This window comes from Salvelinus fontinalis, chromosome 20, assembly GCF_029448725.1.
Source record: "Salvelinus fontinalis isolate EN_2023a chromosome 20, ASM2944872v1, whole genome shotgun sequence".
NCBI lineage: Eukaryota > Metazoa > Chordata > Actinopteri > Salmoniformes > Salmonidae > Salvelinus > Salvelinus fontinalis.
Window position 1 is genome coordinate 16567903 of NC_074684.1, and position 22237 is coordinate 16590139.

Here is a 22237-nt window from a genome sequence, read left to right on the forward strand (position 1 = left end):
ATTGGGAGACAAATGAAAATACAGTATTTCGGCTTTATATGTCTGGTGTCCTTTACTTTCAAATACACCAGCATGGAAAATAACTCTTAGGCTCAAACTGAGGTTACATTTCATGTTGATGAAGCTATGTAGATTATAGATAATACAATAGACAAATATTGACTGATCTAACGTTAGCACAATGACTGGATGTCAATGGTAACAGCTGTTATAGCATAGAGTTAGCAAGTCATTGTGCTAACGATAGTTAGCAATTTAGCTAACACTAGTTAGCAACTTCAAACTGCATGAAGAGACATAACAATGGTATCCACAAGTTCATCTGACTCTGGGGAAGTAAATTGCCAAAATCCCGAAGTATACCTTTAAATATGTACAGTGGGCTTTAAAGGCCCAGTGCAGTCAAAAACGTGATATTTATCTGTGCTTTATATATATTTCCACCCTGTGAGGTTGGAATTATGCTGTGAATTTCTGAAAATTATGCTAATGCCCTTTTAGTGTAAGAGCTGTTTGAAAAGACCGCCTGAAATTTCAGCCTGTTTTGATGGGATGGAGTTTTGACCTGCCTGATGACATCACCAGGCGGAAAATTAGTTAATAGACCAATAAGAAAGAGTTCCAAACCTCTCTGCCAATAACAGCTAGTTTTCACCTCCCTACACAGACCACTTTGTTGCTTGAGAAATTGCTCTTTGCTAATATGTTATTTTTGTATTTTTTTTTACCAGTTTAATTGAAAACAAAGTAAGGTGCTTAATTGTTACCCATACATTATTTGAAATTGAGATAAAAACAGCTGCATTGGACCTTTAACTCTGCCACCCCAAGGCATATTTAAACTAGGGCAAATCACATACAATTTCCCTATGTTTTACTCCTCGCTCACAATGTCAATTAATGGACAATTAGTCCATTGTCGAGCACAGGGATGGGATGTCACCCTATTTTAGCATGCTGTTCTGTGATTTAAAAAAAACTAAAAGATCCACTACCAAATGGTAGCCTTCACCCATACTTTCTGTTTTGTGATAGGGGATTTGCACATATTTTTGCATGTCACACAAACAGTGGGATTGGGTTCATATTGGCACAGTCATGCGGACTCTGCACATTTTAAGAATGGGAATTCTCTGCTTAATCCCCAAACCATTATTACCATGAGACTGCCATGTCTACTACACAGCTGAATGAGCCGTTCAATTCATGTGTGTCAGTGGAAAAGCAATGGCCCAGGTCCAGCATCAGTGATGCAGGATATTGTGCTTTGCCTTCAGACAGTGACTCCAAATAGAGCCAGCGGATCGAGGAGCACAACACTATATCTGACGTGCATGTGGAGATAAAGGGATGAAATGGGAAAAAGCCCTCACATGCCACTATGTAAGTTGGATAGTGACTCAGTAGATGGATAGAAAATGCAGATATAGTGCCAGAGACTGTCTGGGGATTCGCCTGCCTGGCCAACATTCCTGTGCACTCAAGCTGTGACGTGACATTCAGCATGGATTTCCTTCCCTTCGCCTTAGGGGCATCTCTGTTGCCCTCAGATTAAATGTCACTAGATTGCTTTAAATATAACCAGATATAGGAAGGTGAGAAGTGTCTCCAAGTTCTGCGCTCAAATCAAATGTTTTAATCAAGTATAAAATAATGTTATGGGGACTGCTGGGTGCTCAGTATCTGTTGAAATGTGACCAGGAAGTAGGGCAAATATCAAGTGAAAAATGCTAGTTGGCAGGTTTTAAGAGTCTGCTTAATTCACTCATCTGGTACATGTGGGATAAAAATATGTTTGACATTCCCTGGGGATTTAGGCTACACCAGAAGGGCATGGGATGTGGTTGAATCAACGTTGTTTCACATCATTTCAATGAAATTACATTGAATGTGGAATAGACTTTGAATTGACGTCTGTGCCCAGTGGGGACTTTATATTAATAATATATTTCAGTCCGAGCCTTTTATATATATCGTTTTTATATTTGTTACTAATGCTTTAGAATTAAATGAACGTGCGGCCTTGAGATGTTTTGGGAGAGAATGCATGCCACTTTTAGGAATTGAAATGATAGGCTGATCTTCATCAACCTTCTTGATATTGATAACATAATATATTAAAATATTTTACCAGTTGTCCACTAGCTACAAAACAATTAGACATTTTGAAATGCCTTATAGATATCTAATATAAATTGCCTACTAATCTTAGAGGCAGTTCTATTCAGCATAGGTCTACTCCGCTGTTGTGTCTATCTTTCTCAGACTCTGTTCCACAAGCCAACTGCTGCAATAGGAACATTAAGTTGGACCTCTGCTGGTCATTTTGGTCTGTTACAACCTGACGAGTGGATGTGTCTTGACTGTCTTCTGAAGTTTAAAAACAACTTTATTTAGCCTACTGTAACTGCTCTATCATCTATAATCAAACTCTGTATTCTGTGTTTATTTAAGTAGCCTATTGTTGGCTATTGTATTATCTTGTGTAATATGTTTCTAAAATTAATTGAGTATAGGCCTTTATGGATTTGTGATAAATAGGCCTACTAAAGGCAAGTGAGAGTAGCCTAAGCTACGTCTAACATTAGTGTGACATTTGCCTCACTTGGCACCAAACTCCACACTCTAGACTCCGCATTCACGTGCTAATCGGGACCTAGTAAACTCTGCAATATCTGACTTTCTAACTGGTTGAAGTTTCACAGTTCCGATTTGGCAATTTACATTATTGTTTGTTATTTTGTAAGTCTACCTCTGTCAAGGTTCGGCAACGTCCAATAGTCTATACATTTTTAAAATCCAGTTTTATTCACCTTCTCAGTTTTGCACTGGAATTATACCTGACTCCTGATGCTTTGCACCCCCCCCCCCCCCCCTTAACAAGACAGTAGGGTTCACTATTTTACAATTAGCTTAAATACACTGAACAAAAATTTAAACACAACATGTAACAATTTCAAAGATTTTACTGAGTTACAGTTCATATAAAGAAATCAGTCATTTGAAATAAATGCATTAATTCCACTAGCCTCTGCGTAAAAACAAAAATCTATGGATTTCACATGATTAGGAATACAGATATGCATCTGTTGGTCACAGATACCTTAAAAAATAAGGTAGGGACGTGGATCAGAAAACCAGTCAGTATCTGGTGTGACCACCATTTTCCTCATGCAGCGTAACACATCTCCTTTGCATAGAGTTGATCAGGCTGTTGGTTGTGGCCTGTGGAGTGTTGTCCCACTCCTCTCCAATGGCTGTGCGAAGTTGCTGGATATTGAAGGGAACTGGAACACGCTGTCATACACGTCGATCTAGAGTATTCCAAACATGTTCAATGGGTGACATGAGTATGCAGGCCATGGAAGAACTGGGACATTTTCAGCTTCCGGGAATTGTGTACAGATCCTTGTGACATGGGGCCGTGCATTATCATGCTGAAACATGAGGTCATAGCGGCGGATGAATGGCACGTCAATAGGCCTCAGGATCTCATCACGGTATCTCTGCATTCAAATTGCCATCGATAAAATGCAATTTTGTTCGTTGTCTGTAGCTTATGCCTGCCCATACCATAACCCCACTACCACCATGTGGCACGCTGTTCACAATGTTGACATCAGCAAACCGCTCGCTGACACAACGCCATGCACACTGTCTGCCAACTGCCCGGTACAGTTGAAACCGGGATTCATCCGTGAAGAGCACACTTCTCCAGATGTGGAGGTCCTGGGCTGGCGTGGTTACACGTGGTCTCCGGTTGTGAGGCCAGTTGGACATAATGCAAAATTATGTAAAACAACGGAGGCGGCTTATGGTAGAGAAATTAACATTACATTCTCTGGCAACAACTCTGGTGGACATTCCTGCAGTCAGCATGCCAATTGCATGCTCCCTCAACTTGAGACATCTGTGGCATTGTGTTGTGTGACAAAATTGCACATTTTATGGTGGCCTTTTATTGTACCCAGCACAAGGTACACCTGTGTAATGATCATGCTGTTTAATCAGCTTCTTGATATGCCACACCTGTCAGGTGGATTGATTATCTTAGCAAAGGATATATGCTCACTAACAGGGATGTAAACAAATTTGTGTACAACTTTTGAGAGAAATAAGCTTTTTATTCATATGGAACCTTTCTGGAATCTTTTATTTCAGCTCATGAAACATTGGACCAACACTTTACATGTTGCATTTATACTGTATTTTAGTTCAGTATACATACCATAGTTTTCAAAAAGGATTTCAGATTACACTTTGTGTCAATGTTAGGATTTTCAACACAAGGTGGCAGCACATCGCTCTAAGTGTCAATGTTCACTGATCAGAGACATAGGCTATAGTATAAAAGCCTGCAACCAGCAAATTAAAGTCCATTGTTTTCTGACAGTGATTGCATTATTAATATAACATATATTCCCAGTATACAGTTTCAATATACAGTAACTGAAAATAGTTGGTACTTTGCTTGCCATTGCAGTATTACTGTAAAAGTTTAGTGTTTATTTATTTGACTGAATGAACCATAAAACATACCAATAAGAGATCAAAGTGATGGTACTGAATCTTCATTCTCTACTCTACTATAAACTAGATCTCTATTCCCCACTCTGAGCCGGCCCTGGTGTTTAGCATTTCTGTGGTTAGATTCATTTGAATATAATTTGTGTTTACGCTGCTTTCTATAGGATGTTGATACTCTTCTCAAATGGACCCACTCAAGCGAATTTGCACTCTGTACTTCCTTTTAAAGTGACACTGCATGTAGTACAGATAGGCCAAACATGGATTTCTCTGTTAAGAGGGGACAGGGGAGACAGATGGGACTCACTGGACCAACTCTTCATCGGAATTTAGGACCAGCGATTTTTCCTGAGCATATGAACTGACAAGGAGAAACTTGGGCCCTAGTCATAGCCTAGGTATATAATTGATATCGTTATTTTAACAATTTGCTATACTATAGGTCCCAAACTTTTTCCTCGTCAGGTAATGTGGTCAGGAAAAAACCCAAGCCCTAATCATAATGCAGTCTACATAGGAAAACTGTGAGCTTCAGCAGTTCAAATAATAGCAACAAAATAGATGTTTGAAAAGCATAAACTCTGCATGTCTCAGTACATTGACAGTAGGCTGATAAATCTGCTCCCCTGCACAGTATACGATGCAAAGATATTGTGCATTTAATGTGAAAATGTAATTTTGTCAGAACAGCTGGGGAGAACCCTACTGAGTTTGACGTAGAACAAAGTTACCTATTTAATACAATGAAAGCGTGGAATGACCATTATATTCGCTGGACTCGGATCCGGTCAGGGCTACCCCCGAATTCACTACAATATGGTCAAGATAGGCTCCATGGTCCCATGTCGCCCCCATGGGCCGATTGTCGTCTGATGATGCAAATGTCAAAACGAATGTTCACCAGGAAACTAATGGCCACCATTGACGCTCAACACTGATTCAAGTGATGGACTTCTTTGATCCCCAAACCATTACACTGTTCATGCTCTCGGCTAATGAACGAATGGCAGTCCAACTTTCTCTCGCGGGACTCTCCTTTCTAAATATCGCGGTGTTTCCTTCTGTTTTGTATGTGTGTGGCAGGCGTAGTTTCAGGCAAGTCTAAGAAAGGTGGAGACTTTCGGGATAACTTCCTGTACAATAATCTTGATATCATTAGCTACAAAGATAGGTTTGTTTGGCTGTTCAAGCAAAGACGAATGGCTTAAGTAACGTTGTGCTAAACTTGATTATCGGGATTGAATTAAATACACATACAGTAGCTAGCATTCAAGCTGCTATATAACTCAAGCAACCGGATAGCAGATTCCAAACATCTCATATATCGAGACGGTCCTGGCCACATTGAAGGACAGTATGGGTGAGTATTTTCGTTGTGTGGTTTTGTTTATCGTTATGCTTATCCGATGTTCCCCGCTTCAAATTGCCTTGCTTTAACCAATAAGAGGGATACATAGACATCATCAATCGTGACTGGATTTTGAGTAAAGTTATGCTCCTTGTGAGATGGATCAATTCATAAACGTTAAGTTAGATAGCTAGTTACAATAAGTTAGCTACCATCAAGACGTGATAATGTCAGAAAGCTAGCTAAATCCATAGCTTCCATGCTGTCATTAGCTGCATCTTGTCAGCAAGTTAACTCAATTATCTAACTACATAGCTGGCGCTAACCAGGCAATTCAATGGCCATGTTTTTGCGTCGGGAGTAATGGCTGCTGTATGCATGTACAGTAGTTAGCACCAACTAATAATTTCAATGTTTTAATAGCTCCAGTGGAAAAGCAAATGGGATGCCATCTTCTCCACCTTCGCCTTTGTACTTGTTTGTTTACTTAGCTACAAGGGTTGTGCGTTGAGACTTAAGTAACGTTAGCTAAGAAGCAACATTTCCCTCCTACTGCTTGTTATTTTTGTACAGCATTCCAAGCTAGGTTTGCCCTTGGATAGCTTTCTTGCAAATATTGTGTCAAATAGGTTTGACACATTTCATTGACTTTCGACAGTCTCAGTTCCACACCCAAAGTATGGAGGGGATGATCTTGACACATTGAAAATGTGGATCTGCATTTCATGAAGCCAGTTAGCTGAACGCGTAATGTTGGATGTGTAATATTCAGAGTGAAGTTGTTCAACACTTCGCTATGTTGTGAAACTGGTTCAGGTTAAGACTTCTTTTTAAACATACTGTTCACACGACAAGATGGTGTCTTCGGTTTATTACTGGGTTGTCTTTTCGTATAGAGGTTCAGTAACTAACTTGCTTTGCAGTAGCTGATATGTTTAAACATGTCAGAGACAGTTGTGAGCCCCTCACATTCTCTCTCTGTGGCATGCTCTCAATCTTTCCATCTCATACTTTGCACATCTGCAGTGTGGTTTGTCTTAAAGGGCAGATAGCATAAACATAACATATGGATTTTCATTACAATACGTATCAATGTGAAGTTACACCTCAATTTCTTTTTTCGAGTTATTACATAAAACTGATCAGAATACCAAAGAATGCTGACGTCATGCCTGAAATAACATTTGCAGGGTGTGATGCAATATGGAGGATCCTGCAAGCCAGCCTATTCCCCACAATGTAAACTCTAACAGAAATAACGTAAAATGTATAACTTTAAATTAAACCAAATCGTAGGTACTCATAACTATTGGTTTCAATACAATGTTCAGCCAACTACCAAGCAAATACTTTATGAATTTATATTTACAAATCAGCTTGCAAGGTTGCTAGCATGCTAAAGTTAGCCCTACTATCCTGTTAATGTTACATTAACCAATTGCTATCAACATCTAGCTTACAGCTACGTTAAAGTAAACCAACATTTTGGAAATACATAACGCCATTTAACACATTTTCAAATAATGTGGCCGATAAATTTGTTCATATGGCTGAAGGCTAAAAACAGCCAATATCTTGTTTCTACAATGTGTTTTAGTTTGAAATAATGTATTTTCCGTTTTTATCTAATGTTTACACCACCCATTAACACCAACCATTCACTATAAAACCTTTATCAACAAAAAAGCTTAGCAAAACACCAAAAATTATGGGGGAAAAATAAGTATGCCTAAAACATTTATTTAAAATAACCAAAAAATACGAACAAGTAAGAGTAGGCTACATGACAATGCAGCACCATATAAACAAATTCAGAACAAATCGTCCAAGAATGTGCTTAATGTTCTGGTCTTATAAGGATTTTGGAGTTATTGAAAGGGTTGAAATTGAAGAAGTGTCCAAGTAGGCTTGGTGCAACGATTTCTCAGATGCAGTTGTGAATACTCCAAAATGTAACTTGAAAGTGTAGGCAACGCTCTTCAGGTAAGACTCCAGCTGTTTAGTCGTGGTGTACTTCTGAACCAGTGACTTCAGATCCTTCCATTGCTTGCGGTGGAATGTCAGCAAGTTGCTGCTCCATTCTCATTTCACCTCTGATGCTGTCGTTGCAATGCCTAATGAACTTTCAATTGGTGGGGTGGATAGCACCAAGTAAATGTTATGTCAGCCCTCCACTCCGTTGTTGGTCTTTACCAAGTCTTGCAGCCAGCATCATAGCAGTTCTATAATTCAGAAAATATAGAAAAGAGAAGCAGATTAGTATTATTGGCCTTGGGCATGCTGTCATTAAGAATGATAAAGCCATTGTTATGGTAAACAAGACATACCTTTTGGTAACATTGGCTTTCTTCCAATGCATCCGACCTTCTCTTCTACCCATGTTGCCTGAAAGTATGTTAGGTGCTCCTCCAGTTGATGTTTCGGACGCTGAAAGAACCAGGCATCCAGCATAACTTGGAGATAAAACTCATTGGCCTATGCTGTTGATTTTGTTTAAGACATGGGTCTTTAGTTTTATCTTGTCATTTTTGGTATTAAAAAATATGAATGTAATTTTACATTTAAAAAAACCAATCGTTTCATCTTTATTTAACCAGGTAGGCTAGTTGAGAACAAGTAAATAAAGCAAAGCAGACACATACAACAGCACAGAGTTACACATGGAATAAACAAACATACAATCAATAATACATAGAAAAATCTATATACAGCATGTGCAAATGAGGTAGGATAAGACAGGAAAGGCAATAAGAAGACTTTATGTAGAATTGCAGGAAATTATTTTAGGAAACTTTAAAAAAATTCGCACCTGCAAATAGGATCCCTGTCAGCCCATGGTCTTCAGGGAGGATTTTGTGATGTCTTATATTAAATGGACTTATTAGACTGTTAAAATGTTGGCGGAAAGGCTGTTATTTTATATTAACATTGGATTTCTGTAGCTCTAATTTCATAATTTTCATTAGTAGGCCTACCCATATGTCTCCTCACTCAGAAAGCCTGCTCACTGATGTCAGTACCAAAGCTGATAATTGTGACTTGATTAAATTCTAATGATTAGAATAATAATAGTGATGGTGAGAGCCCAGTATAGCTCTTTAATCATAGGCTCTTGTTACTTTGTCTCTAAAATCACAATGGTTCCATTTCTATAGTCATATAACAGATAATTGTTTTAATTGAAACTTTCAAATGTTGACCTTTTTAGCAGATTTTTTTTTTTTCTCGCATGAAATGTTCTATTTTTAGAACTGATCAAATTCAGTATGCTATAGCCTATAGATAATATTTTGCCCATATGAACACATTTTATTTTAGGCGATATTAAGGACAGCTTTGCATTATTTTAATGAAAAGAATCAAACAGGTGCAACATTGTTTCACATTCTTTAATAAAAGACTCATAAACAGAAACAGCCAATAAGCTATACAGCTGGCTTCAGTTTCTTCGCCAAATAGACCTACAAGGAAACTCGACATAACTTGACGACGTTGAATGCGCAAGGGGGGTCTGTATGCTGCGTAGTACCTTCCACAATAAGTTTTGCTCTACAAAGACACACAAGCATAAAGTAGAGAGAGCGGAGACTTACTGATTTGATGGCTGAGTTTAGCTACCAAAGTCAAAGAAGAGCCAATGAGAGGCATTCGGAGGGAGAGTCAGCTAGCTAATCCAATAGCAATATAGTGAAGTAAATCCACATTGAATTTACACTCGTGTTGTACTGGTAGATCGGTAGGAAATATAGGTTGCAGGGTTCACATTCACGCTTGGCACAGCACCTGGTTTGCGCACGGTTCCCATACTCCAATCTGTTCACTTCAACCGGACAAACCGTTCCAATTTCAAAGCTTGCTTATTGTTTTTGGGCCACAAATGAGTTGTCCTTGTGGGTATTACCTCACTAGCTACAAATGACAAACTACTACAACTCGCTCGTTCGACTACCACTACCAAACGTAGGAACATTTTTGCAGTTTTTTGCACAAATGTATATGGTTTCTTCGTGGATGTACAGTTGAAGTCAGAAGTTGACAAACGCTTAGGTTAGTCATTAACTTGTTTTTCAACCACTCCACAAATTTATTGTTAACAAACTTTAGTTTTGGCAAGTTGGTTAGGACATCTACTTTGTGCATGACACAAGTCATTTTTCCAACAATTGTTTACAGACAGATTATTTAACTTGTAATTTACTGTATTACAATTCCAGTGGGCCAGAAGTTTACATGCACTAAGTTGACTGTGCCTTTTAAACAGCTTGGAAAATTCCAGAAAAGGATGTCATGGCTTTAGAAGCTTCTGATAGGCTAATTGACATAATTTGAGACAATTGGAGGTGTACCTGTTGATGTATTTCAAGGCCTACCTTCAAACTCAGTGCCTCTTTGCTTGACATCATGGGAAGGAGACATGTTCTGTCTCCTAGAGATGAACGTACTTTGGTGCAAATCAATCCCAGAACAACAGCAAAGGACCTTGTGAAGATGCTGGAGGAAACGGGTACAAAAGTCTTTATATCCACAGTAAAACAAGTCCTATATCGACATAACCTGAAAGGCTGCTCAGCAAGGCAGAGGCCACTGCTCCAAAACCGCCATAAAAAAGCCAGACTACATTTTGCAACTGCACATGGGGACAAAGATTGTACTTTTTGGAGAAATTTCATCTGGTCTGATGAAACAAAAATGGAACTGTTTGGCCAAAACGACCATCGTTATGTTTGGAGGATAAAGGGGGATGCTTGCCAGCCGAAGAACACCACCCCAACCATAAATCACGTGGGTGGTAGCATCATGTTATGGTGGGGCTTTGCTGCAGGAGGGACTGGTGCACTGCACAAAATAAATGGCATTATGAGGATGGAAATTGATGTGGATATATTGAAGCAACATCTCAAGACATCAGACAGAAAGTTAAAGCTTGGTTGCAAATGGGTCTTCCAAATGGACAATGACCCCAAGCATACTTCCAAAGTTGTGGCAAAATGGCTTAAGGACAACAAAGTCAAGGTATTGAAGTGGCCATCACAAAGCCCTGGCCTCAATCCAATAGAACATTTGTGGACAGAACTGAAAAAGCGTGTGCGAGCAAGGAGGCGTACAAACCTGACTCAGTCACACCAGCTCTGTCAAGAGGAATAGGCCAAAATTCACCCAATTTATTGTGGGAAGCTTGTGGAAGGCTACCCGCAACATTTGACCCAATTTAAACAATTTAAAGGCAATGCTACCAAATACTAATTGCATGTATGTAAACTTCTGACCCACTGGGAATGTGATGAAAGAAATAAAAGCTGAAATAAATCGTTCTCTCTGCTATTATTCTGACATTTCACATTCTTAAAATAAAGTGGTGATCCTAACTGACCGAAGACGGGGAATTTTTACTAGGATTACATGTCAGGAATTGTGAGAAACGGAGTTTTTAAATGTATTTGTCTAAGGTGTATGTAAACTTCTGACTTCAACTGTACATAGTAGCTCAGTAGCACCAACATTTGGTTTAGAACAAAAATATAAACGCAATATGTAATGTGTTTTTCATTTCATTTTCATTTCATTTTTCATGAGCTGAAATAAACGATCCCAGAAATTTTCCATTGCACAAATAGTTTTTGATCTGTAATTTGTGTACATCCCTGTTAATGAGGATTTCTCATTTGCCAAGATAATCCATCCACCTGACAGGTGTAGCATATCAAGAAGCTGATTAAGCGGCATGATCATTACACAGGTGTGCCTTGTGCTGGGGACAACAAAAGGCCACTCTAAAATGTGCAGTTTTATCACACAACCTATGTCTTCCCAGTCATGTGATATCCATAGATTAGGGACTAATTAATTAATTTCAATTGATTGATTTCCTTATGAACTGTAACTCAGAAAAATCTTTGAAATTGTTGTATTTTATATTTTTGTTCAGTATAGTTTGGTAGCATTGGTTCTCCATATGACGTTGAGAAATAGCGACATTGTACGTGTGGGTGCCCCCGAGACTCGAACCCACGACCCTGGTGGTGCAAGCACCATGCTCTACCTACTGAGCCTTCCAGGCATTGTTGATAGTTCCCGAAGATATCCGGAAATCAATGAATAAGTATTTAAAAACACTAAAATATAACTGTTTGTAGTTCGTGACTACAACTCATTCTTTGATCACACTGTGTTTTTACTTTGAGTAAAAACTCATCTCTTCCTACCCTTTAAGCCTTTAGGTGTAGTTAACCTCATACCTAGTGCAAAGTCAAAGTATCAGGCCTCCCACTTTAACTTTGCTATTTAACTACCACACGCACACATCAGAAGCTTTTCCGATCAGTGGGAAAGTATGAAGTTATGAGTTTCCTCTCTGCTGAGATGGTGGATAGCAGTTAGTCAGTCAATGTGTGTGTGCATACTGTGTACTACATTCTAGAGGAGCCTGGGTAGAGCTGCTCAGAATGCGGCTGGCAGGCAGGTCGCCTTCGTGGCCTTGACTGTTTCTCCCTCTCCGATTTAATACATCACACTGTCACTGGGTTACGTAAGCCACACATTGAAACAGAGCCCGACCAGGAAGTACTGTAGTGAGGGAAACAATCATCTGGATCTGGAGGTCTTTTCTATCCAGCTGTCTCTGGCTCAGCCTTGAGAAAATGTCTTTCTTCTTGAGTAATTTCACTTCTACACTAGGCCAGGGTAGGCCCTGGGACAGTTGTACATTCTGTCTCAAGCAGCATGTAAATTCTAAATTGAAACTAAAGGGAAAAAATATATATATAGAAAGGATACAGTGTGTCAGACTAGCTAGACTGGATGTGGAAGTATGTGCGCACACCCACCTATTTGTGTAAACACAATGGTCCAACTCAGACTGGGCTGGATGTAACAACTTCTAATAAGAGGCTAAAGTAGGTGAAGGTGCCAATGTTTAGGCCTAGGTATTGGCTAGAATCTAGCCGCTAGATAGTAATGAGACTAGATCATTGTCTGGCTCTCTACACTTCTCTTTTATAAGATGTTAAAATCAGTAATCCCAGTCACAGAAGCTTTATGATCAACTAGGCTACATGTTTAAAACTTCTTATGGCTGCAATCCCGTTAACGGGATGATATGACAACAGCCAGTGAAAGTGCAGGGCGCCAAATTCAAACAACAGAAATCTCATAATTAAAATTCCTCAAACATACATGTATCTTATACCATTTTTAAAGGTAATCTTGTTGTTAATCCCACCAAAGTGTCCGATTTCAAATAGGCTTTACAGCGAAAGCACCACAAACTATTACGTTGTCACTGCAAAATCACAGAAAAACAGTAATTTTTCCAGCCAGACAGGAGTCACAAAAAGCAGAAATAGAGAAAATTAATCACTAACCTTTGATCTTCATCAGATGACACTCATAGGACTTCATGTTACACAATACATATGTTTTGTTTGATGAAGCTCATATTTATATCCAAAAACCTCAGTTTACATTGGCGTCATGTTCAGAAATGCCTCCAAAATATCAGGAGAAATTGCAGAGAGCCACGTCAAATAACATAAATACTCATCATAAACTTTGATGAAAGATACATGTTTTACATAGAATTGATGATACACTTGTTCTTAATGCAACCGCTGTGTCAGATTTCAAAAAGCTTTACGGCAAATGCACAATATTCAATAATCTGAGAACAGCGTTCTGCACCAAAAGGAAGCCATACAGTTACCCGCCAAATTGTGCAGTCAGCAAAATTCATAAAAAGCATTATAAATCTTCACTTTGCTGATCTTCGTCGGAATGCACTCCCAGGACTCCCACTTCCACAAGAAATGTTTGTTTTGTTCGGTAATGTCCATCATTTATGTCCAAATAGCTATTTTTGTTAGCGTGTTTGGTAAACAAATTCAAAGTCAAGAAGTGCATTCACTAAAAGCAGACAAGTTCCGTAACAGTCAGTAGAAATATGTCAAACGATGTATTGAATCAAACTTTAGAATGTTTTCAACATAAATCTTCAATAAAGTTCAAACCGGAGAATTACATTGACTTCAGATGTGCGATGGAACAGAGCTCCCTCTCATGTGAACGCGCATGGCCAGGTCATGGTAGACCTGACTATTTCATGTTTCCTTCGGCCCCACTTCACAGTAGAGGCATCAGACAAGCTAGGAACTCATCCATATCCCACTGTGTGTTCAATAGGGGCTGTGTTGAAAATCAACCAACCTCAGAATTCCCACTTCCTGTTTTCGATTTTTTTCTCAGGTTTTTGAAATTCTCAGGCCATATGAGTACTGTTATACTCACAGACATCATTCAAACAGTTTTAGATACTTCAGAGTGTTTTCTATCCAATACGAATAATTATATGCATATATTAGCAACTGGGACTGAGGAGCAGGCAGTTTACTATGGGCACCTCTGTGCACCTTTCATCCAAGCTACTCAATACTGCCCCTGCAGTCATAAGAAGTTAATGCACAACTTATGACAAGCTTAGTTGAGCTTGACCTTACGACCCCCTCCCGGATATTGACTAGTTCATCCCTAATGTGTTCTATAACTGCACCCACTGGTCTTTGATTGAGCAGCAGTCTCAGATGGGATAACTACAGCTTTTACGTCAATATAGGACTAAGATTGTTTTCTACTACACCGGCTCTGACGCTCTTCAGATGTGGCAGGGCTTGCAAACGACCTAAATGCTTTCTATGCTTGCTTCGAGGCAAGCAAGACCGAACCATGTGTGAGAGCACCAGCTTATCCGGATGACTGTGATCACGTGGTCTGTAGCCGATGTAAGACATTTAAACAGGTTAACATTCACAAGGCCGCAGGGCCAGCCGGATTACCAGGACATGTACTCGGAACATGCACTGACCAGCTGGCAAGTAGAATCTCCCTGACACAGTCTGTAATACCTACATGTTTCAAGCAGGACACCATAGTCCAAGTACCCAAGAACGCCAAGGTAACCTGTCTAAATGACTATCGCCCTGTAGCACTCTGGGCTGTAGCCATGAAATGCTGTGAAAGGCTAGTCATGGCTAACATCAACAACACCATCCCAGATGTTCGATCGGGTTCAAGTCCGGGCTCTGGTTGGGCCACTCAAGGACATTGAGATTCCTGCGGTATCTTGGCTGTGTGTTTAGGGTCATTGTCCTGTTGGAAGGTGAACCTTTGCCCCCAGTCTGAGGTCCTGAGAGATCTGGAGCAGGTTTTCATCAAGGATCTCTCTGTACTTTGCTCTGATATTCTTTCCCTCCATCCTGACTAGTCTTCCAGTACCTGCTGCTGAAAAACATCCCCACAGCATGATGCTGCCACCACCATGCTTCACCATAGGGAATGTATTTGCCAGGTGATGAACGGTGCCTGGTTTCCTCCAGATGTGACGCTTGGCATTCAGGCCAGAGTTCAGTCTTGGTTTCATCAGACCAGAGAATCTTGTTTCTCATGGTCAAAGTCCTTTAGGTGCCTTTTGGAAAACTCCAAGCGGGCTGTCATGTGCCTTTTTACTGAGGAGTGGCTTCCGTCTGGTCACTCTACCATAAAGACCTGATTGGTGGATCACTACAGAGATGGTTGTCCTTCTGGAAGGTTCTCCCATCTCCACAGAGGAGCTCTGTCAGTGACCATAACGTAACAAAATGTGGAAAAGCCTAGGGGTCTGAATACTATCCGAATGCACTGTATACAGCCATTTTATTTTCTACTCCCTATATATAGCCATGTTATTTTTACTCTTTATTTTTGTTATTCACAGTGTCACTTTCATTTCATGTTTTTTTCATTTTTTACTCTGCATTGTTGAAGGACCCATAAGCAAGCCCGTAAGCACTGTTAGTCTACACCTGTTGTATACAAAGCATGTGACAGTTAAAATTGTATTTGATTGTACCTACTTTTTCCATTACAATGATTTCAGCCCCCTTGGTAATGCGTTGCTTTGTGTTTCAAAAACATCCCTCTCTTGAAAGCAAACGTGGTCTTCATGAACTGGGCCCCATTCTGCTGTGTCGGACACTGGCAGACGCATCATAAAAGAAGCTTCTCAATCAGTATTACTGGACAGCAGCTCAACATTGGGATTGGTCCAGGGGGGAAAAACTATTGTCACTAGCAATCAATTGTATCTGAAATTGCAGGTCATGGCATTTGCCTAGTCTACAGCATCCACCAATGACTCAGCCTGCATGGCTGGCTGTCTTGGATTATATTTTTTCCCCCATTGTCTGATAAACATCTCCTTTCTCAAATAGCACTTTTTTAAAAAGCATTTTCACAGGCTAGTTCCCAAGACATACACAGAGAGAACTGGAGGATATTGAGCAATGGGAGAGAGAGAATCTCTAAGTGCCTCCCTTATGAAACTCTGCTGTGGAAGGAATCCCAAAGCTTTTGATCATCTCTATTGCTGACTCTCCCCTAAGTGTTGTTGTGACACAGTGTGTTTCTATTGCCAAAGGGCCTGAGTGAGTTACTGAGCCCAGTCTCTCCCCCTAGTATCCACTTCATTTAGCATTAGCAAATAGCCCAGCCCTACCCTCCCTATTATGTTAGTTAGAGCTAGTCCTAAGCTTGCCATTAATTGTGACTCACAAGAATGTGTACACTTACTTGGGGTTATTAATAGTGTTGTATGTTGAGTTGTCTTGGAATGTGCTCTGAGTTTAAGGCTTTCCCCCACCCTCTTCTACTTACAGAGAAACAAACCTGTGTTTATTTGGTGACCTTGTATGGAACAGAAAGCTTCAGGCTTGACTTTCAGAATGTGTTGTTTTATAGTGGGGCCCTTGGAATCAACACCCACTTGTTGCAAATGGTGTAGACTACATTCAGCCTAACTGAAGCAAATCAATGCTTTACATGGCATGCCTTATTATTGTGCTAATGTGTGTGAAAGCAACTGAAATGTTTAATCAAAAACGTTTCAGTCATCTTTGTATCCAAAGATAGGCTTATGATGCTAGTAGTATTCAAGATTGTTCCTCTTTCACTTCAAGTAGGGCTATCACTTCACTTTCAACTGGTGTGCTCTTAGGTCAGTTTGTTACAAGGCCACCACCTGTGGGGTGCTGAGTTTGTGTCGCCTGCCTGTCTCCCCCTGAGCGGGAGAGGAAGCTGATTAGAGAGTGGAAGCCATGGTCCTGTTCTAATGACACAGTAATCTAGCAGCAGAGATATGGCTCTCATAAACTCAACCCAACATGAAAGCTTTCTCTGCTTTAAGTCTGTCAGGCCCTCTTTGTTAGACATTTTAACTAGCCTTCTGCAGGACTGACTTTCCATCAAAAACACAAGTACCATACACTGTAGGATAAAGAACGTTTTAAGACATGTTTGTGTTGACGACCGTTGGTTAGCGAGGCAAGCCAGGCTATGTGACCACAGTCTGTCATCTGAATCATGGCAGCTCATCATCTAGTTGACAAAACACTATTTATGTAAAGCCATGCTTTCAGCCAATTGTCTCAATATAATTTATGTCTATAATTTATTTTATTTTTTATTTCACCTTTATTTAACCAGGTAGGCTAGTTGAGAACAAGTTCTCATTTACAACTGCGACCTGGCCAAGATAAAGCATAGCAGTTTGTACAGACAACAACACAGAGTTACACATGAAGTAAACAATAAACAAGTCAATAACACAGTAGGATTTTTTTTAAATTAAATAAAAAATGAGTCTATATACATTGTGTGCAAAAGGCATGAGGAGGTAGGCAATAAATAGGCCATAGGAGCGAATAATTACAATTTAGCAGATTAACACTGGAGTGATAAATCATCAGATGATCATGTGCAAGTAGAGATACTGGTGTGCAAAAGGGCAGAAAAGTAAATAAATAAAAACAGTAAGGGGATGAGGTAGGTAAATTGGGTAGGCTGTTTACAGATGGACTATGTACAGCTGCAGCGACCGGTTAGCTGCTCAGATAGCAGATGTTTAAAGTTGGTGAGGGAAATAAAAGTCTCCAACTTCAGCTATTTTATTTATTTATTTTTGCAATTTGTTCCAGTCACAGGCAGCAGAGAACTGGAAGGAAAGGCGGCCAAATGAGGTGTTGGCTTTTGGGATGATCAGTGAGATATACCTGCTGGAGCGCGTGCTACGGGTGGGTGTTGTTATTGTGACCAGTGAACTGAGATAAGGCGGAGCTTTACCTAGCATGGACTTATAGATGACCTGGCGCCAGTGGGTCTGGCGACGAATATGTAGCGAGGGCCAGCCGACTAGAGCATACAGGTCGCAGTGGTGGGTGGTATAAGGTGATTTAGTAACAAAACGGATGGCACCATGATAAACTACATCTAGTTTGCTGAGTAGAGTATTGGAAGCTATTTTGTAGATGACATCGCCGAAGTCGAGGATCGGTAGGATAGTCAGTTTTACTAGGGTAAGTTTTGCGGTGTGAGTGAAGGAGGCTTTGTTGCAAAATAGAAAGCTGATTCTTGATTTGATTTTCGATTGGAGATGTTTAATATGAGTCTGGAATGAGAGTTTACAGTCTAGCCAGACACCTAGGTATTTATAGATGTCCACATATTCTAGGTCGGAACCGTCCAGGGTGGTGATTCTAGTCGGGCGGGCGGGTGCAGGCAGCGAACGGTTGAAAAGCATACATTTGGTTTTACTCGTGTTTAAGAGCAGTTGGAGGCCACGGAAGGAGTGTTGTATGGCATTGAAGCTCGTTTGGAGATTAGATAGCACAGTATCCAAGGAAGGGCCAGATGTATACAGAATGGTGTCAACTGTGTAGAGGTGAATCAGGGAATCGCCCGCAGCAAGAGCAACATTATTGATATATACAGAGAAAAGAGTCGGCCCGAGAATTGAACCCTGTGGTACCCCCATAGAGACTGCCAGAGGACCGGACAACATACCCTCCGATTTGACACACTGAACTCTGTCTGCAAAGTAGTTGGTGAACCAGGCAAGGCAGTCATCAGAAAAACCGAGGCTACTGAGTCTGCCGGTAAGAATATGGTGATTGACAGAGTCGAAAGCCTTGGCCAGGTCGATGAAGACAGCTGCACAGTACTGTCTTTTATCGATGCCGGTTATGATATCGTTTAGTACCTTGAGCGTGGCTGAGGTGCACCCGTGACCGGCTCGGAAACCGGATTGCACAGCGGAGAAGGTACGGTGGGATTCGAGATGGTCAGTGATCTGTTTATTAACTTGGCTTTCGAAGACCTTAGATAGGCAGGGCATGATGGATATAGGTCTGTAACAGTTTGGGTCCAGGGTGTCTCCCCCTTTGAAGAGGGGGATGACCGCGGCAGCTTTTCAATCCTTGGGGATCTCAGACGATATGAAAGAGAGGTTGAACAGGCTGGTAATAGGGGTTGCGACAATGGCGGCGGATAGTTTCAGAAATAGAGGGTCTAGATTGTCAAGCCCAGCTGATTTGTATGGGTCCAGGTTTTGCAGCTCTTTCAGAACATCTGCTGTCTGGATTTGGGTAAAGGAGAAGCTGGGGACGCTTGGGCGAGTAGCTGGGGGGGGGGGGGGAAGCTGTTGGCCGAGGTTGGAGTAGCCAGGTGGAAGGCATGGCCAGCCGTTGAGAAATGCTTGTTGAAGTTTTCAATTATCATGGATTTATCGTGGTGACCGTGTTACCTAGCCTCAGTGCCGTGGGCAGCTGGGAGGAGGTGCTCTTGTTCTCCATGGACTTTACAGTGTCCCAGAACTTTTTGGAGTTAGAGCTACAGGATGCAAATTTCTGCTTGAAAAAGCTAGCCTTTGCTTTCCTGACTGACTGCGTGTATTGGTTCCTGACTTCCCTGAACAGTTGCATATCGCGGGGACTATTCGATGCTATTGCAGTCCGCCACAGGATGTTTTTGTGCTGGTCGAGGGCAGTCAGGTCTGGAGTGAACCAAGGGCTATATCTGTTCTTAGTTCTGCATTTTTTGAACGGGTCGTGCTTATCTAAGATGGTGAGGAAGTTATTTTCAAAGAATGACCAGGCATCCTCAACTGACGGGATGAGGTCAATATCCTTCCAGGATACCCGTGCCAGGTCAATTAGAAAGGCCTGCTCGCAGAAGTGTTTTAGGGAGCGTTTGACAGTGATGAGGGGTGGTCGTTTGACCGCGGACCCTTAGCGGATACAGGCAATGAGGCAGTGATCGCTGAGATCCTGATTGAAGACAGCAGAGGTGTATTTGGAGGGCAAGTTGGTCAGGATAATGTCTGAGGGTGCCCATGTTTACGGATTTAGGGTTGTACCTGATGGGTTCATTGATGATTTGTGTGAGAATGAGGGCATCTAGCTTAGATTGTAGGACTGCCGGGGTGTTAAGCATGTCCCAGTTTAGGTCACCTAACAGAACAAACTCTGAAGCTAGATGGGGGGCGATCAATTCACAAATGGTGTCCAGGGCACAGCTGGGAGCTGAGGGGGGTCGGTAGCAGGCGGCAACAGCGAGAGACTTATTTCTAGAGAGATTAATTTTTAAAATTAGATGTTCGAACTGTTTGGGAATGGACCTGGAAAGTATGACATTACTTTGCAGGCTATCTCTGCAGTAGATTGCAACTCCTCCCCCTTTGGCAGTTCTATCTTGACGGAAAATGTTATAGTTGGGTATGGAAATCTCAGAATTTGATGGCCTTCCTAAGCCAGGATTCAGACACGGCAAGGACATCAGGGTTGGCAGAGTGTGCTAAAGCAGTGAGTAAAACAAACTTAGGGAGGAGGCTTCTGATGTTGACATGCATGAAACCAAGGCTTTTTCGATCACAGAAGTCAACAAATGAGGGTGCCTTGGGACATGCAGGGCCTGGGTTTACCTCCACATCACCCGAGGAACAGAGTAGGATGAGGGTGCGGCTAAAGGCTATCAAAACTGGTCGCCTACAGCAGATTTCTGGGCGTGGTAGAATAGATTCAGGCCATAATGTGCAGACGGGTATGGTGGGGTGCGGGTACAGCGGAGGTAAGCCCAGGCACCGGGTGATGATAAGAGAGATTGTATCTCTGGACATGCTGGTTATAATGGGTGAGGTTACCGCATGTGTGGGAGGTGGGACAAAGGAGGTGTCAGGGGTATGAAGAGTGGAACTAGGGGCTCCATTGTAAACTAAAACAATGCTAACTAACCTGAACAACAGTATACAAGGCATATTGACATTTGAGAGAGACATACAGCGAGCCATAAAGTAATCGCAGGTATTGATTGGGAGAGCTAGCTAAGACAACAGGTGAGACAACAACAGCTAGTCAGCTAACACAACAACAGCAGGTAAAATGGCGATGACTACGCAGAGAGAGTTGAATTAACTACACCCAGAGCCTGAGTTCGCGGCTGGGGCCGACAGAAAAAAATATATAAACAGAATGGAGTACCGTGATTAATGGACAGTCCAGCAGGCATCAGCTATTTAGCCAAGTGATCATAGTGTCCAGGGGGCAGCAGTAGATGGAACAGGGAAGCCGCGGAGTAGTCGCCACTACGCTAGCACGTGGGCGACACAGCGTTTTAAAGTTAGTAGCCCGGGGCTAGTGGGAGCGTCTGCTCCGAAGGAGGCCGGTTGAAGGCACAGTGGATGGAGTATTCGTCGGCAGACAAGTCGTGGTGGTGCGGCGGGGCGCCGTGTCGACAGAGGATCCAAGCCAGATGGCGAAAGAGGTATTGTAGAATTTAGTTTGCTAGCCGGGAGATGCGCCTGGCTCACGGCTAACTGGTGTTAGCTTCGTGGCAGGGGAGTTTGCCACTAGCTAGCTGTGAAGATCAGAAGTAGTGGTCCAGGGATTACGGCAGGAAACCGGCGTTGTAGTGGAGAGACAGTTCAGTACTGGTAGATTGGCGAGTATTATCCAGGCTAAAAACAGGTTATTATCCAGGCTAAAAACAGGGCTGGTATCTGTGCAGAAGGTAAAAGCCGCTAGCAGTGGCTAACAATGACTAAATAGCTTGTAGATTGTAGCTTGTTAGCTTCTGGTGGTTCTTGAATGTGTTCTAAAATAATAATAAAAAATAGCGATTCCGTATCACATTGGGTCAGGCAGATTACTGGAAGGTATAATCGAATTAAAATGGAAAAGAGTGAAAATAAAATTGAAATATATACAAAAAAGAAGAAAAATACAAAAGTACACGAGGACGAACAAAAACACGTCTTCACTGCTATGCCATCTTGGATCTGTCTGATGGCCACTTCAGCAGAAAAGCCTATTGGTAATTTGAAGCACAGTCAGTCGAAGCCTTTCCCCTGCTGATCCTCAATGTGCGCTGACCAATGGCCATCCCATGGTACTGTATGTGTTCTGACTAAGGCATTGTCAGCCTGGCAGCCCCGCTGACCTAAATCCTCAATAGTATGCCATTTAATGCACAGGCATGTCAGAAAGGCAGACAGGCCAGCAACGGGAA

The 22237-nt window shown here is 41.5% G+C and overlaps 1 protein-coding gene across 3 annotated transcripts in view; it reads left to right on the forward strand.

The window, feature by feature from the left end:
- The first annotated feature begins 5436 nt into the window (after window positions 1–5436).
- Window positions 5437–22237, forward strand: part of cd2ap (CD2-associated protein) — a 79793-nt gene continuing 62992 nt past the window's right edge. The window contains exon 1 of one of the 3 annotated variants that reach the window (XM_055872591.1): window positions 5437–5887. In XM_055872591.1, coding sequence (XP_055728566.1) covers window positions 5884–5887 — 4 coding nt within the window. In that variant the 5' untranslated portion in view covers window positions 5437–5883. The remainder of the gene's footprint in view (window positions 5888–22237) is intronic. The other 2 variants (XM_055872590.1, XM_055872592.1) reach the window with 2 other exon arrangements.